Here is a 14,930-nt window from a genome sequence, read left to right as displayed (position 1 = left end):
CTGGGTCCGTCCGAGCACGCGTTTGGTTGGTTTTCACCACCAAGTGTCACTGTTGCGCAACTTAACAGACACACATATTAACTGTATATGTGATGATTTCAGGTGTGAGTACAGTACAGTAGAGGGACCCCTGGGGACCCCCACACGGTAACTCTGTCATTTCTCGACCGTTTCGGACACGGGGTGGCTCGCCGGAACCGGCCCGCCACCCTGGGCGCAAAAGGCCAGGAAAGCCTCTAATTGGTCTAAGGAGGTCTGTGGTTGGTCAATTCATATGTCTGTCACACTTTGCCTTTTCTTATTGGGTGGTCCTCAACCACTTTTCAATCGTTTTGCAATCAGATTGGTGCTACACATCGAGTCTGTATTCAAATAAAACAAAATGTTTTTGTATTTTTGTATTATTGTAATGTTTTGCATTTTCTCTTGTGTGCATCAAACATTTCCTTAGATTCTACCCATAACTTTAAAAGAACAGTTATATAAAACAGTAACCAAGGGTATTGTATACTGAAAGAAACATATTATTATATACATACAGTATAGGGTATTTATAACAAAGAAAAGCCAACAAAAACAAAACATACAGCAGATAAAAGTCATTCCTGCTGGCGTTCATCTGCCTCTGTGTCACTGTCGGCCCCAGACTCTTCTTCCTCAGCCAGCAAGGTGTTCCTCAAGCCTGACATGGGAACAAGCTTTCCTTCTGCATCCAATCTCATTGGCTGGATAATATTTTCCCTGGCAACGCAACAGATAAGACCATAAAATAAGATAGTAATAATAATCATAAACAGTACAACTCCAATTTATGCCTTAATTTTGACACAGTTCACAAAACAAATCCTGCGTGTTAACAACTTGAACCTGGGTGTGCCTTTTTTGGGCATGTCATTGTAGGTGAAAATCTTCAAGAACTTTTGAAAATATTCAAGTTCAAAACACATGAGCTTGTAGATAAGCTATTTTTCAATGATGCAAATATAATAAAAAATAATATATTGATTAAGGATCAGCTTTATTGTCATATTGATTAAGTGGTTGAATTAACACAAGATTTTATAAACAGTATTGTGCACAATGTGCCACCCATTACAGCACTACCGAGCTCATCAGTAAAGTGCAGCCCATACTGTAGGGGTATATGGAATGGATATTAACTGATGTATTACTTACATAACCAATATTCGTTGTGTGCCCAAGACGTCCACAGACGTCCTGGGAAACGTCCCGTATGTAGTGCCCAAGACGTCTGTGGACGTCTTGGGCACTTATAAAAAAATATATGTCAAAAAAAATTATGTAAAAAGTGTTGTGTGGGCACACAAAGCGTTAAATGGATCTATAATCCACGTATTCCATTTAAGGATTGTTGTATCACCATGGGGAGAAACAAGTTGAATACGGTTGCCCCAAAATAAGCTCGTCCCTGGTGAAAGACGTCGGAGCGGTCAGACCCACGTATGTACGTCTACTCGCCCCAGTCAAATCCGGCGAGCTCGGAACAGTTAGTTGGGCAAGAGTTTCACCCAAGTGGGACGAATAGTCATCTGCTGGGGAAGAGCGATCCGCTCAAAATATGGGGGCAAGCGTGATTTTGGGCGAGCGTTCCAGTTACCAACAAATTGACCATGCACATGCAGTAAATGAATGGAGTCTCGTCTATTAGGCGTGTATCTCTAAAAGCTTCCTCAAAACTGACCTGGACAGTTTACTGAAAAGCGTGACCAGCCTTTGAGCCTCCTCTTCTTTTTCTTCCTCCGTCATCCCTTCCATGGGGTTCGGCTGCTCCGCTTCAACACGCCCCGTTACTGGGTTTACACGGCTTTTGACCTGCCGGTATTCTTCTGTGTCTGAGTCTGAGTCGCTGGAATACTGGGTCGTGGAGCTTGAGCCTTTTGGCCTCTCACCTCCCAGCAGGCCCTTGGTGGCCAGCAGGCCTGCTGCGTTGCCATAGCCCGTGTATTTGACGAAACGGCTCACTAGAGAGAAAAGGTGGTGCTTGAGAAAACATGCACAAACTCTAGTGGTCACTATGTCCGCCAAGCCGGAATGGGGCCGCGGGCAGGGATTATGTTTTTGCACACACACTCTTAGTAGGCCAAGGAAGAACCTCCACCCAAATTGTTTCAGATTGGCTTCATGGTAGCGCTATGACAGGACACATCAGTGTTTGCCAATAACTTGAACCGCGGGTTATGGAATCATGACGCACAAATCGGTAAAATCGGTAAAAAATCGTTCTGATTTCAATGTGTTTTCAACGTGTGATCAATGTGATCAAAGCCATTAGAGGCCTGTCTGGAGCTGTACAGTGAATGTTTGGTACTGTATTTGCTGTGAGTGATGGTCTCACCATTTTCTTTGCAGAGAACAAAGATGAGGTCAGCAGCGCAGTGTTTAAGGTCTGTGTCCACGTGGGTCATGAGGCGGATCAGACGACTCTTAACTGTATTTCCCTCCTCTGGCCTCACAGACACATCTCTCAGTGGGGGAAGGATCTGATGAAAGCCAGGGTAGGATTGCAATTTAATTCACTATATACTGTATATACAGTACACACACACACACACACACACACACACACACTCACACACACACACACACACACACACACACACACACACACACACACACACACACAGAGTATATTTGTTCTAACCACATTTGATATATTACAGCCAAAATAGTGTTTCTCTTTAACCTCTTGAACCCTAGCATCCTGATTTGCCAGAAATAAGACACTGTGTCGCTTTGGCTAAACACCAGCTGTATAGGCTGTATAGAGTCAGACCATCCTGCACCCCATAACCCATATTTCTGTCAATTTTCTATCCACGGTCCTCTCCAACAACCTAATGTACCAATGTATTGAAGTTGAATGTGAAAAACGCTGTCACTGCACTGCAGTGAAGCTGAGTCTATTTGACAGGCTGTGTGGTTTTGTCTGCCTTACATGGTTTCTGACGTAGTGTCGTGTTTCTCTGTGGGCTCGGCAGCTCTCAATCAGGAGGTTGAGGACGGGGGTCAAATTCTCTTTCATCTTGTCCTCCTGAAAGACAGACAAACATGTAACACACAACACGCATCTGTCTTATTTCAATATTGGCCCATCATTCTTCCATATTATACACACAAGTTCCCTAAATATGTGTGCTTGTTCTGTAGTGTGTGTAGTGTTTCATATGACATAGGCTTAGGCTGCTACAGACAGCAGTACATGTACTGTATGTCAATAGAGCCATGTACAAAGAGAACCAAATGGACCCTTACAGGTGGATCGATTTGGTTCTATTTGTACACAGTGTAGATTTGTGTTGATAGTGTAGATAGGCTTAATCATTAGGCGATGGACCCCAGTCAAGGACCTCTAGTTTCATATGCCCCAATGCATATCTTTGCTGTCAGGCAGAAACCTCCTATCTCCATATTCTAACTTTTGGGATTTTTTCCATCTACTTGATCAGCATCACACAAAAGTAGCAGATCCACAAGCTCGAGAGACTTACATTATATCTGCTACTTTTGCTATTTTGGAATTGGAATCCTGAAAAGTAACAGTTTTGGACAAATGAGGTTTCCACCCAACAGAGATGATATGATATGAAACTGGGGGTCCAAGTTAAAAAGGTTGAGTGTCTGTGTCATATACTGCAATAATTTAAAGTAATCTCACGTAAAATAGCTTGCCCATTCACATTGGCTGCTTTAATGCTTTTATTACATGTTTTGCTCCATCTTCTACTGTTGCCCATCCTAAATACATCTTCTAATCTTTCACTCTCTGCCCAACCTCACCAATTCCAGACGTCTTTCCATGAACTCGAGGAGGAGGAGAACACAGTCCATGTTCACCCCCATGCTCTGCTGGGAGTCGGGAGCCGGGGGGATAGACAACAACACATCCAGACACTGTAGAGGTACAGCTGACAGCATGTTGACTGTGTGGCTATGGGGGGGGGGGGGGGGGTCATTCAAGGAGAACAGATAGAAAGGGAGGAAGGAGCATGACAAGAAATGCATTATTTTAATTACTTTATGTGCTGCTGGGTAGCTTAACCTATAACAATACATAATGTATCACTAAAGATATTAAATAATTGTAGTGGAGTAAAATGTATTTGCGAGAGTAGAAAAGTATAACATTTAACATAAAAAAAACCTTTAGTAAAGTACCTCAACCTTTACACAATACAGTACATACAGTAGTTACTTTCCACCACTGTGACCCCTTTTCCACCGGTTGGTTCCCAATGGGAACCGGTTCAGTTCTTTTTGGTTTTTAGTCCATGAGCCAGAGCTCCAAAATTGGTGGGCAAACTATACCCTATATTAAATTGTTTATAGGATCAATACAAGTAAATTAATACATGATAACCCTTCCACAGTAGTAGCTTTTTCATATTTTTGATTATTTTGCACATTTTCCTACATAATGCCTCATTTGCATATTTAAAAATGTAAAATTTGTAATACAATAAATCATTGTCTTCGTGTAAGTACTCAATTGGGGAAGTTTAATGGTGATAACAATCTAATATAGGTATGGTTTTGCCCACTACATTCATAATTAACGTTTCAATTTTGGAGCTCTGGCTCATGGACTGAACCGGTTCCCATTGGGAACCAACCGGTGAAAAAGGGGCCTTCGTGGGTCATACGACAAAGGATAGCTAATTAGGCTCTGGCGAGACAGGAGAGTGCCACCTGAGGTGTCGACAAGCCCTTTTTGATGTAACCTTCATGTAACCAAATTGTACTGTTTGAGATTGGTAATACCCTTTGCCACAGAGATCTGGCAGTATACCATAAACCTCTCATTGGTTATGTGACGTCGCCCCTGTTCATTGTTCACTCTCACCCCTGCAGTTCATCAGTGTCGTCTGTCAGCACGCAAGGCCTCATCATGCAGAGACGAAGTACCGCCACTAGGTGTCGGTAGAGATCTGCGCTTTCCTGAGAAAGAAGGTAAAGCCACCATACAACTAGATTTAAACCACCATACTTAACAGCAACTGAGAATTAAACCCCTGTTCAGTTAGAAATCCACTGACCGCCTCTAGCTCCTGACTGTGAGCGCTGTGGGTGATGTTGAAGAGGATTTTGAGGATCTCTACAGCACGCTGAGATGCTTCGAAAGAGATGGGGGCCACTGCTGGACCCAGAACCGCATCATACTGGTTCTTCCATTCTATCTCAAGACAATGCTCTAGAGTCGCTGTGAGGATGGACACCCCTCCTGCCTGGATCAATACAACCGGGACAGAACATTTTCATGTCAAAGGAATTGATACGTATTTGTCTGCGGACCCCATTTGAAAATATTTTATATGCCATGTTTTCAAAAATAGCAGATTGACACAACTACTTTATAGTTGATACATAAAGTTAAGTCTGCTATTTCACTGCAAAGGAACACAGCTACACCCTTCTGTGGGTCTGCACAAACTTATAGGACAGTCAGTGTTAAGATAAAATAAAATGAAACATGACATAATATAGGTTATATTTAACCTGCTGAAGCTGAACTCTCAGTTCAGGCCGCAGTGCAGTCATGAGGAACATGAGGCGTAATTCATAGAACTGAACACTGGAGGGCGGTAAGCAGTAGGCGCTTTTAGACAGGCGTTCTGTAAGATCCCTCAGAATCCTGGGGAAAAGGAAAGGCGTTAATTGGCAGCCAGGTAATATCATGATGCCAAAGGTTGTGAGAGACGTCCGTGTCTGGAATATTACAATAAGATAGAATATAGAATATAGCTTAATTATAATATAAGATAAGGCAAGTCTTCCTGGGGAGAATGCTCTTGTGTATCCTCCCTCCTCGATCCTCAGTCCTCTAAACTTTCAAAATGGTGCACCAGTACGACTTTGGGTTAAAGTGAGGAGCGAGGAAATAATAAATATGGGATGCAGGCTGTGTGTGTGAGTGTGTGTGTGTGTGTGTGTGTGTGTGTGTGTGTGTGTGTGTGTGTGTGTGTGTGTGTGTGTGTGTGTGTGTGTGTGTGTGTGTGTGGCCCCATGACCCCACCTCAGCTTGCTGAACCTCTCCTGGGCCCAGGTGCTGTTGTACATCATATTGCACAACACCTTCATCGCTTCCTTCCTCAGCTCCTCCTCTGCTGTCACTCTGTCCTCATCCACCTCTTCCTCCTCGTCCTTCTTGCTCTCTCGGCGGTCTTTCCTCCCGCGCTCCAAGGCCCTGTGGTTGCTGCTGCTGCCCCTGTGTGTGTCATTGACACTGGCAGGTTGGCTACCGCACCCGCCACATCCTTCCGGGTCTCTGTTGTTGCTGTTGCTAAAGTCACTCTTGGCGTCTGCGTCGAGTGTAAAGCACTCGTCATCGTCCTCCATCTCACCTAGGGGTGCAACAGTTAATCAAACGGATATGTTTTTTTCTTTAAAAAAACAAAACAAAGTGTTGAATTGCTTTATATTCTGATAGTACCGTAGCATTGGTATACACTGTTTGTTCAGTAACAGGGGTCTCCTTGATTCTCCAGCTCTTGATTAAACATACATGCAATTTCAGGTCAAGATACCAATTGTTGATTGATACCAATAAGGAGAGAGAATTTATACAGGATACAGATTAAACACATGATATTGGAAGTGATATGACAGAATGAAATGAGCAGACAAATTGGAACTGTAACACTATAAAATTGAAGCTGACAAATGGGTACTCTCTCCATGATTGCCTGAAGATTTGCCACTCACCTGAAATTGTATTTTCTGTTTGTTAAAAATCTGGAGAGACGGCGAGACCCCTATTACAGAACAAACACTCTATAATGATTACTATCGAATAATAGTCAATCCTTTTTTGGGTATGTTAGTGTTGACAAAAATGTACAATAGTCGATGATCTACAAGCTCACAATACGTCTACACAGGCAACACGTTCCGTGCTTGTAGATCATCTATTTTCACTATTTTTGCACAACGTTGTTTTGCAATGAAGTAGGGCTTAAGTAGTTAACTGATTCGCTGATCTAATTGCTTCTTGATTAATCGATAAATCGAAAAAGTAATTGATTACTAAGAAGATAATAGTTGCAGCCCTAATCTCACCCTCATGGGCATCACTGTTGTGTGCCTGTTTAGCTTCAGCGAGGGCGGTAATGATGTCGTCATAATTGTCAGATTCAGATTCTTCAGCGCGGTCACTGGAGGTCAGTCCAGCCAGTCTGGTCAGTGTTAGCAGAGCGCTGTCGGTGAGCAGGGGACTGAGAACTTTTTTGTCCCTGGAGAGGATCCGTAAAGTGACTAGACAAACTCTCAGCAGACGAGATTTAACTCCTGCACGAATGAACCTCACCAGTACAGCCGCTAAATTCTGAGGACACAAAGAGAAAAGTTGATATTATGGGCTAGTTAATTTATGTTTTAAGAAAGAAAGAAAGAAAGAAAGAAAGAAAGTAAGTTTTACTGATTTGTTGGTTAAACTTTGCAACAGGAGGAAGTGACATCATCAGGTACCTGTCTCAGGATGAGGCTGTGATCCTTTTCGTCATGCTCAGAGTCATCACTGTCAAATTCTGACTCCACATACTTCCTCACTTTATTCTTCCTGAACTGATCATGTGAGACAAATCAATTATTAAGGCTCGCATAAGCGTGTGTAACATAACAACATAATTCATCGTATCTGTTTGGCAGAAACCTTGTATGTCCAAAACCGTTTTAATACTCCTCAAAACCTTCAAGAAATAGCACATCTACAAGCTCTCAACACATTGCATCGCAGCATATTGTGGACGTATAAAACATGGTATTATTTTTTGCAAAAATAATATATAAAATAAAAAAGATACTAGCGGTTTGCACCCGACAGTGACTATGCTCTTTGAGGTTAATGTTTTGTAAACAACAACAATATTTACCTCATCTAATTCTCTTTGCTGCAGAAGACAGACAGTCCATTTTCAGTCAGCAAAGGCATGTAAGGGGTGGTGGTGGGGGGGCAATGACAATATTGGTGTTCATTAGCAACATGGCAAGTCAGATAAATGACATCACTTCACAGGAGCTCCTGATAAAGCTGAGAGTGTAGGAAAGACACACCACACAGTACAGTATGTTCACTAATTCAATAACACTGGTTGCGCTTAATCTGCCTGTCCATGCAAGAAGAGGGGATCAGGGTCAACTGATACAGCAGAACTCTTAATCACAGATGATGTCTTTGGGGAGGGGTGGGGTGGGAGGAGCCTCTTTTGTGGGGGGGGTGGTTGACTGCAGAATAATTATTCATTATACTATGTTGTTATTATGGTTGCTTTTATATCTATCCTTTATATTTGACCATATACTGTTTTGGTTTCAGCCTGTCTTGTTATGGTTCAGCTTGTCCTTGAAGCAGCTAGTAAACTATTGTCTGTTCCCTGTGCTGTGCACCTTGTACTTCTCACCATGATATCATGTACATTAAATCATGACCATGACAACCTAGAATATTGTCTCAGACTCCTATTGCCTCATCAATAATTACGGGTTGATCCAGAATTCCACAACATGGACACCATCTCCAGTTTTCTATTTGCTTTTTAGCAAATTAGCATTAGCAGCAGGGCTCTCAGGGTGGTGCTTGGTTGGTCCCCAACTTTGATACTAAGCAACATACTGTATCTAGAAAACGTATGGGTTCACCGGTACACCTTCATGATACCCAGAAAATGACGGCCTAATACTTTTGGTGCCCCCATGCATGGTCTTCCATCTGATGCCAATCATGCCACCACTAGGCCACAATTTCAACTTAAACATGAGATATCTCAAAATGTAACAAGCCAATATTTGCCATGAAACATGCCGGACAGATTCATGCTTCCTGGGGATGTACCCTGTCTATTTGAGTGACCCTCTGACCTTTTCTTAACTCTGTCTTAACTCTACAACTAGTGAACCATACTTACTTTCCTTTGGTCCCTCTCCTCTACGTCGAAGAAGAAGCACTGAGCATACTAAAATAAAAAAATATATTATATTTGTAAGTCATCATACGAAGAATTGTCTGGAATATTACAGGTCTAATAATATAGAATAAGGCAAGTATGACTTCCGGTTCAAGTGAGGAGCGAGGAAATAAGAAATCTGGGTTGCAGTCTGTGTGTGTGTGTGTGTGTGTGTGTGTGTGTGTGTGTGTGTGTGTGTGTGTGTGTGTGTGTGTACATGCATCTGACCTCGGTATTGAACTCCTGTAGTTGTGTTTGAACGCCACCTCCATTCCCCTCCCTGATGCATAGGATTATCTTCTCCACGTCCAAGTCCATGCTTCCTAGACACACACACACACACACACACACACACACACACACACACACACACACACACACACGTAGGGGATGTAAATCCCGGCCATAACAAAAGTAACATTGCAGAAGGATTTGTAACTGTGTTTAAGCAGCACTAAACTGAGCATAATGACAATAAGCACATCATCAACATAGACTGTTTGTTTGCTTTTCATTAATTAATCTTACCACCACCGATTAAAAATACGAAAAGGTGTAAAAAGGATGCACTACCTAGCACTCATGTAATTCCTATGAATGTTGTGAAGTCTTTTTTTTATTACAACGCAGACATTTAAGCAAAGACAGATTCTTTGCTCGGGATTATGCACACACACACACACACGTTATCACTCCATACAGTATGTTAACTTCATGTAATCTTACCTTTATCAGATAAATGTGGATGAGCGGGTGTTCACCACGACGTATGTAGTACCACCTTCAACACTCACACTTGTTTGTGTAAATCTCCCTTCAAAATATGCTCAATTCTAATACATAATGGGCCGGCTGTTCTGCACGCAATCTAACGCTCTCTCTCTCTCTCTCTCTCTTCGTCCCTCTAATCCTAGAGATACAGGAACCATGGAGTGGTTATGATTATAATCCACTAATGGACTTTGATTCTATCTCTCAGCATATTTACCCCCACCCCCCTAACCCTCTACAGATTGTATGGGGGTTAATTTAGGGGCGAACTGTCTTGAGAACTGAAGAGTGTCTCAGTGTCTCACAGACAGCACATTCTGAACACCATATTGTGACCTATCTTTTAATACAGTCTCTTACATGCACAAGATAAGACTGAACTATGCTTCTGTCTACAAAGGCAACAACTTAAGCACAGCAAAGATAAGGGCATTGTAATTTTCCATCACACACTCTCTCTTTTGTTATCATATCCACCCTCTTTAACGGAAATCTCTCACTCCCCTGACAATCACTAAAATAACCATTCAAGGTTTTGTTGACACTGCCTGCTCTAGCTATTGCATAACCATATTGATTTAAGCTATTGACAGACAGCCTCATCCTTAATTAAGAGATGCAGGATCCCCAAAATAGTTATATTTTTCAGCTGCTAGTTTCAAGCACACATTACTGTGTGCCTTATGTATTTCATTGAAATTAAATCAAAGGAATAATTACATAATGCGTGAGTCATATTATATACGCATGTCCTTAATCTTCAGTTCCACTAGATGGAGTCATTTCATCTTTATATGCCAACTCGTTTGTTATTTCTTACCAACCAGGTGTGTTATATGTTTCCTCTTGAGTACGTTTTGAAATCACACTCTCAAACAGAAGCGCAGAGTGCCAATGGAAAGAGGTCTTGTAACAATGGAAGAAAACAAATATTTATTAATTATTTTGTTGATATGCTTAAATATTTTCCTGGTAAACACCTGTTTCCCCAGACACATCTATCTCATTTGAACAACCTACTTCCACAATTAACTGTGTCTTTCATCCCCTTTGGTTTCTCCGGTACTCCGGAGTCAGGAGTCAAATATTGCATGTGAGAAAGCCAGAAAGGTGACATGGAAGTTTGTGAGAGGGTGACATGGAAGTGTGTGACAGGTCTTCCTGCCAGGATGCTCACTGTTATGCCCCGTGGGTAAAGGAAACTGGGTGGGGGAGTGGGGGCAGCTTTTGAACAACAGGATGTGCCCTGCGTCAGCGACGATAGTGGGAGACAAGTCCTGACAAAGTCCTCTCATAGTAGTATACTAGGAAACTGTACATTTGTACGTTTGAAGAATCCATAGGAACTTGAGACCTTAGATTTATAACAGACCAGAGCATGCAGAGTCGTGACCTTTGTGAACTTGAATGACTCCACTGGGATAAACCTGTAATATCCACTGGCGCAGCATGCTGCATGCATGCAGACCTTCACTAGTGGGACACTTACCTAGCCCTAACCACACCAAAGGGTCAAGACGGTTTTAGCGTTGTCCCTGCAGTGTGATATGTCTTGACCCACGTTGACCCTAGTCATTCAACGCATATAATTCAATGGCCCAAACCACACCAAAGGGTCAAGACGGTTTTAGCGTTAACTCCTTGCAACCGTTTGGACCCAAGGAGTTGCATGGTGATCTCTTTGGTGTGGTTAGGGCTTTAGACTGTTAGGGTCTGGATGGGTTGGTGGAGGTCACAGTTTGCAGAAGGCAGCGATGCTCAGTTGGAAAGGATGGAAGGGAGCCCGAATAAATGGTTCTGGGAGTTCGGCCAGAAAATATGGTTCAGAAGAAAACTCTCTAGTTACTAATCAATTGTAATACTAGAATCACAAGATCGGTAGTAACAGTTAGTCAGTGTCAAATAAATAAATAAAATACACACCCCACCCCCCGCCCCTGGGGGTGGGGTGTGTGTGTGTGTGTGTGTGTGTGTGTGTGTGTGTGTGTGTGTGTGTGTGTGTGTGTGTGTGTGGGGGGGGGGGGGGTTGTATCAACCACTTGAACAAGAGACAGATGGACATTTTGGGGTTAGCCCAACAGGTCAAAATTGTCTCATTGTCTATATAAAGCGATAATGACTAAAGGCCATGAATAAAATAAATGGTACACATAAATACTACATTCAATACTACATTCAGAAAAAGAGATCTATTGCAATGGGATTTAACCTGTATGAAAAAAGAAATAAATTAAAATCTGCTGACTAAACAAGACAGGTTAAGAAATACACTTAAACGATAGGAGTTTAAGTGATTTAGCCTTAGTAATTTGGAGTTTATTTGTACCAGATTTTTTTTTCTTTCTGGAAATTCCCACAACGTGCAAAGCAGCAGGTGTACAGGATTTGATCTGATGGTTTAGTCAGACTGAATGGATAGAGTCATTCAATTACGAGAATGAGTGTACAGTGTGAACACACAATGTGGACGATGAGCACTTAACTTAACCTCAGTGTTTCCTAACCTGGCCCCTCCCTTGGGGGGGCAATGAGCAAGGCCTTGTCTGTTTGGAGGTAGTCCAAAATGTTAAACATGTTGCACAAAATCATAATTGCGACCGTAGGTCACAGTTTACTGTGAAAACCTGCAAAACCTGCAGTCAGTCCGTCCGTCAGTCACGCCTACGTATTCATCGTATGAGAAGTATAGGGTTTAAGTGGATAATGTTTGAAAAACACAAGTGTGCGTATGTGTTTGTCGCGTACGTGCTTGTGTGTGTGTGGGGGGAGAGCTCAGCTCGTGCCAGTACAGTAAGAAGCGGGGGCTCCAAGGAAAAAAGATTGGGAACCACTGTTCTATGTCTATCCTGGGTTGCACACAGACAGTATATGGGCTCAGTGTCAACTGGGACTCCATGCCTAATCATCAAAATAAAAACACAAGGCAACCTGTCTGTCTGGTCTTGGTCAGTTGGACATGCGTGCCAATGATTACTCAATGTGCTATTTTGACTGGAAAACATGGCCAGATGTTAGTTACAGGAAAGGTGCACACAATAGAGCCAAGACAGGAAACTGTGAGGGAGAGAGAAAGAGAGGGGGTTGTTAGGGAGGTGGAACCAGGCAACCTGAGAACTGTAAAATGTGACATTAGCTCTCTGTGGACCTGTTATTAACAGGTAAAGCCTAATGGATCAATTTCCTGGAAAGAGGCTACTATATGACCACACACCAGGCTTGAAAGCAGCACCTGATTGTTTCTTCTAAACAATTGTTGTGTCCTAGACACATGATGTATTCTGGAAATTGTGTGTGTGTTTGTGTGTGCGTGTGTGCGTGCGTGCGTGCGTGCGTGCGTGCGTCTGTGCGTCTGTTGTTGAAGGTCATTTCAGGAATAAACACGGTGACGACAAGGGTGACTCAAGGGATAAAGGGGCAGGAAAAAATGGGAAGCTAAAGAAAAAGCTTGGAGGACTTATTTTGGGCTGCAGGGGCTTCCTGCAGGTGATGGAAATGAGAGATTCGTTTCTGGAACAATTGCTCAGCAGCAAGTATAGAGTTCTGGAGGAGATGCGGGGGGGCTGGTGAAAGAGAGACAGGGGAGGGGGGTGGGGGTATAGTGCAAGAGGTGAACCAAACACAGGATTAATCAATGTAAACATAGAAGGTCAGGGTTCATTTCAAGCTGAATTACAATGTGATGTTTGAGACTATACATAGTTGTTTATGTTTCAGCACCAGCGCTCCCGTAAATAGGCAATAAAAGTGTCAAGGTTATTGATTGATGGCAAGAACGGGAGTGGATAAGAGTGTAGTGACTAATTCCTACTCCTAGACACACCCACAACCTTCTCTCTGATCCTATAAATGAGCAGAGAGGGATTCTGTGACTCAAAGATCAAACCATCAGCAGGATCTTAACTTCACTCAGAGACACACTGTGGGATTTTGTATTTTCTTATTGGTAAGCTTCTGCACGTGTTTGCCATTTTAATTGTCTTCAAACTCAGTGTGAAATGTGAAATGTATGATTTATTTATTTTGTTATGTATTTTGTTGTGCAAATGGTTGTCTCTATATGTATGAAATACTGCAAGAATTGTGTGGATTTAAAGAATATACATGAATTTAATATTTCTTTCTACACGATAGGCCAACACAGTATGGAGATAGCCATACTGCTACTAGTGATTGTGTCCCTGACCAGCGCCTCTCCACTCAGACCTTCACACAGGTAACCAACTGATATGTCTACAACACAATCATCACATTACTCACCCTGTCAACTGTTTACTTCCTAGTACACACAAGTCTACATCAAATAGATACGCACGCACGTCGTACGCACACACGCACACACACACACACACCTTCAAGTATATCGCCAACGTCTCATTCTTTTTGGACCTACAGGACACAGTCAGAGAGCCTTCCTTCACAAAGCGGTGCCCAGACATTAGAGGTCACAAGGTCAAGGGCAACACAAGACAGCCGTGTTCCAGAACTCAGGATTATCCCATTCCATTCAGAAGAAAAACATCAAGACATGGATGCTCTGAGAAGCAGGTAGGCCTGAGTGTGATCTTAATGTTGTAGTTATAGTATATGTTTATTTACCTTATGGCAACTGAAGTGTTTAGACAACTACAATGATTTATTTGAATATTGTATTTTTTGGCTTAGCTGTTGGAAATGTATGAATTAACTTTCTTGGTTGTTTGTTCTTTATTGTGTGTTTGTCTCAAACAGCATCGCTGTGGTACCAGTGCCACGTCCAAAGCGCTCGCCCCCGCGTGGATGCCAACTTGGTACCTGTCAGCTTCACAACTTGGCCAACACATTATACCAGATTGGCAAAACCAGTGGAAAAGAGGAATCGAAAAACGCTCATGATCCACAGGGATATGGTCGATAGTGACCAAAAGGAAAGGACTTGATATCTTAACTTAAAGGAACACTTTGGCACATGGGCCCTGCCGCCCTCAGTCCTTCTACTGCATTTGCAGACAGACTGGTACTGCTCTGCGCAAGAGGAATTATTTGACTGATTTTTCCGAATGAAATTCCTATTCATATATATTATTTTTTGTGCGCCCATATAAATTATATAAACACTCCAATATTTAAATGCATTGTAAATTAAATATTTAACTTTATTAATGATGTGTTGTTGCTTGTGTTGTTCTTATTAGCCTACCATAACAGCTAAATTGTCTGGTCAAT

The 14,930-nt window shown here is 42.3% G+C and overlaps 2 protein-coding genes across 2 annotated transcripts; one reads left to right on the top strand and one right to left on the bottom strand.

The window, feature by feature from the left end:
• Positions 1–573: 573 nt before the first annotated feature.
• Positions 574–10,004, bottom strand: LOC306915725 (chaperone Ric-8A). Its single transcript, XM_079493289.1, has 15 exons — positions 9,684–10,004; positions 9,186–9,280; positions 8,919–8,966; positions 7,887–7,904; positions 7,483–7,578; positions 7,075–7,339; positions 6,032–6,359; positions 5,515–5,650; positions 5,055–5,243; positions 4,862–4,956; positions 3,799–3,949; positions 2,957–3,052; positions 2,357–2,501; positions 1,703–1,982; positions 574–741 (listed from the first exon to the last, which is right to left on the bottom strand). Exons 2-15 carry the CDS (start codon positions 9,273–9,275, stop codon positions 600–602), a joined length of 2,079 nt encoding a protein of 692 aa, XP_079349415.1. The 5' UTR covers positions 9,276–9,280; positions 9,684–10,004; the 3' UTR covers positions 574–599.
• Positions 10,005–13,585: 3,581 nt separating this feature from the next.
• LOC306914959 (uncharacterized protein) lies at positions 13,586–14,848 on the top strand. Its single transcript, XM_079492202.1, has 4 exons — positions 13,586–13,671; positions 13,860–13,941; positions 14,121–14,273; positions 14,457–14,848. The coding sequence occupies exons 2-4, from the start codon at positions 13,871–13,873 to the stop codon at positions 14,620–14,622; spliced, it is 390 nt and encodes a 129-aa protein (XP_079348328.1). The 5' UTR covers positions 13,586–13,671; positions 13,860–13,870; the 3' UTR covers positions 14,623–14,848.
• The last annotated feature ends 82 nt before the right edge of the window (positions 14,849–14,930 follow it).

Source organism: Electrona antarctica (genome assembly GCF_951216825.1).
Source record: "Electrona antarctica genome assembly, chromosome: 22".
Taxonomy (NCBI): Eukaryota; Metazoa; Chordata; class Actinopteri; order Myctophiformes; family Myctophidae; genus Electrona; species Electrona antarctica.
The sequence above is the reverse complement of the archived record's forward strand: the minus strand, read 5'-3'. Positions and strand labels throughout refer to the sequence as shown.

Excerpts from the sequence above, each read along its gene's own strand:
- LOC306915725 (XM_079493289.1), bottom strand. The coding sequence starts at position 9,275 with ATGGACTTGGACGTGGAGAAGATAATCCTATGCATCAGGGAGGGGAAT. Across the intron at positions 5,244-5,514 it reads TGAGAGTTCAGCTTCAGCAG|GCAGGAGGGGTGTCCATCCT; the intron begins GTTAAATATAAC and ends GTATTGATCCAG. Across the intron at positions 1,983-2,356 it reads TGTTCTCTGCAAAGAAAATG|TGAGCCGTTTCGTCAAATAC; the intron begins GTGAGACCATCA and ends TTTTCTCTCTAG.
- LOC306914959 (XM_079492202.1), top strand. The coding sequence starts at position 13,871 with ATGGAGATAGCCATACTGCTACTAGTGATTGTGTCCCTGACCAGCGCC. Across the intron at positions 13,942-14,120 it reads CCACTCAGACCTTCACACAG|GACACAGTCAGAGAGCCTTC; the intron begins GTAACCAACTGA and ends TTGGACCTACAG. Across the intron at positions 14,274-14,456 it reads ATGGATGCTCTGAGAAGCAG|CATCGCTGTGGTACCAGTGC; the intron begins GTAGGCCTGAGT and ends TGTCTCAAACAG.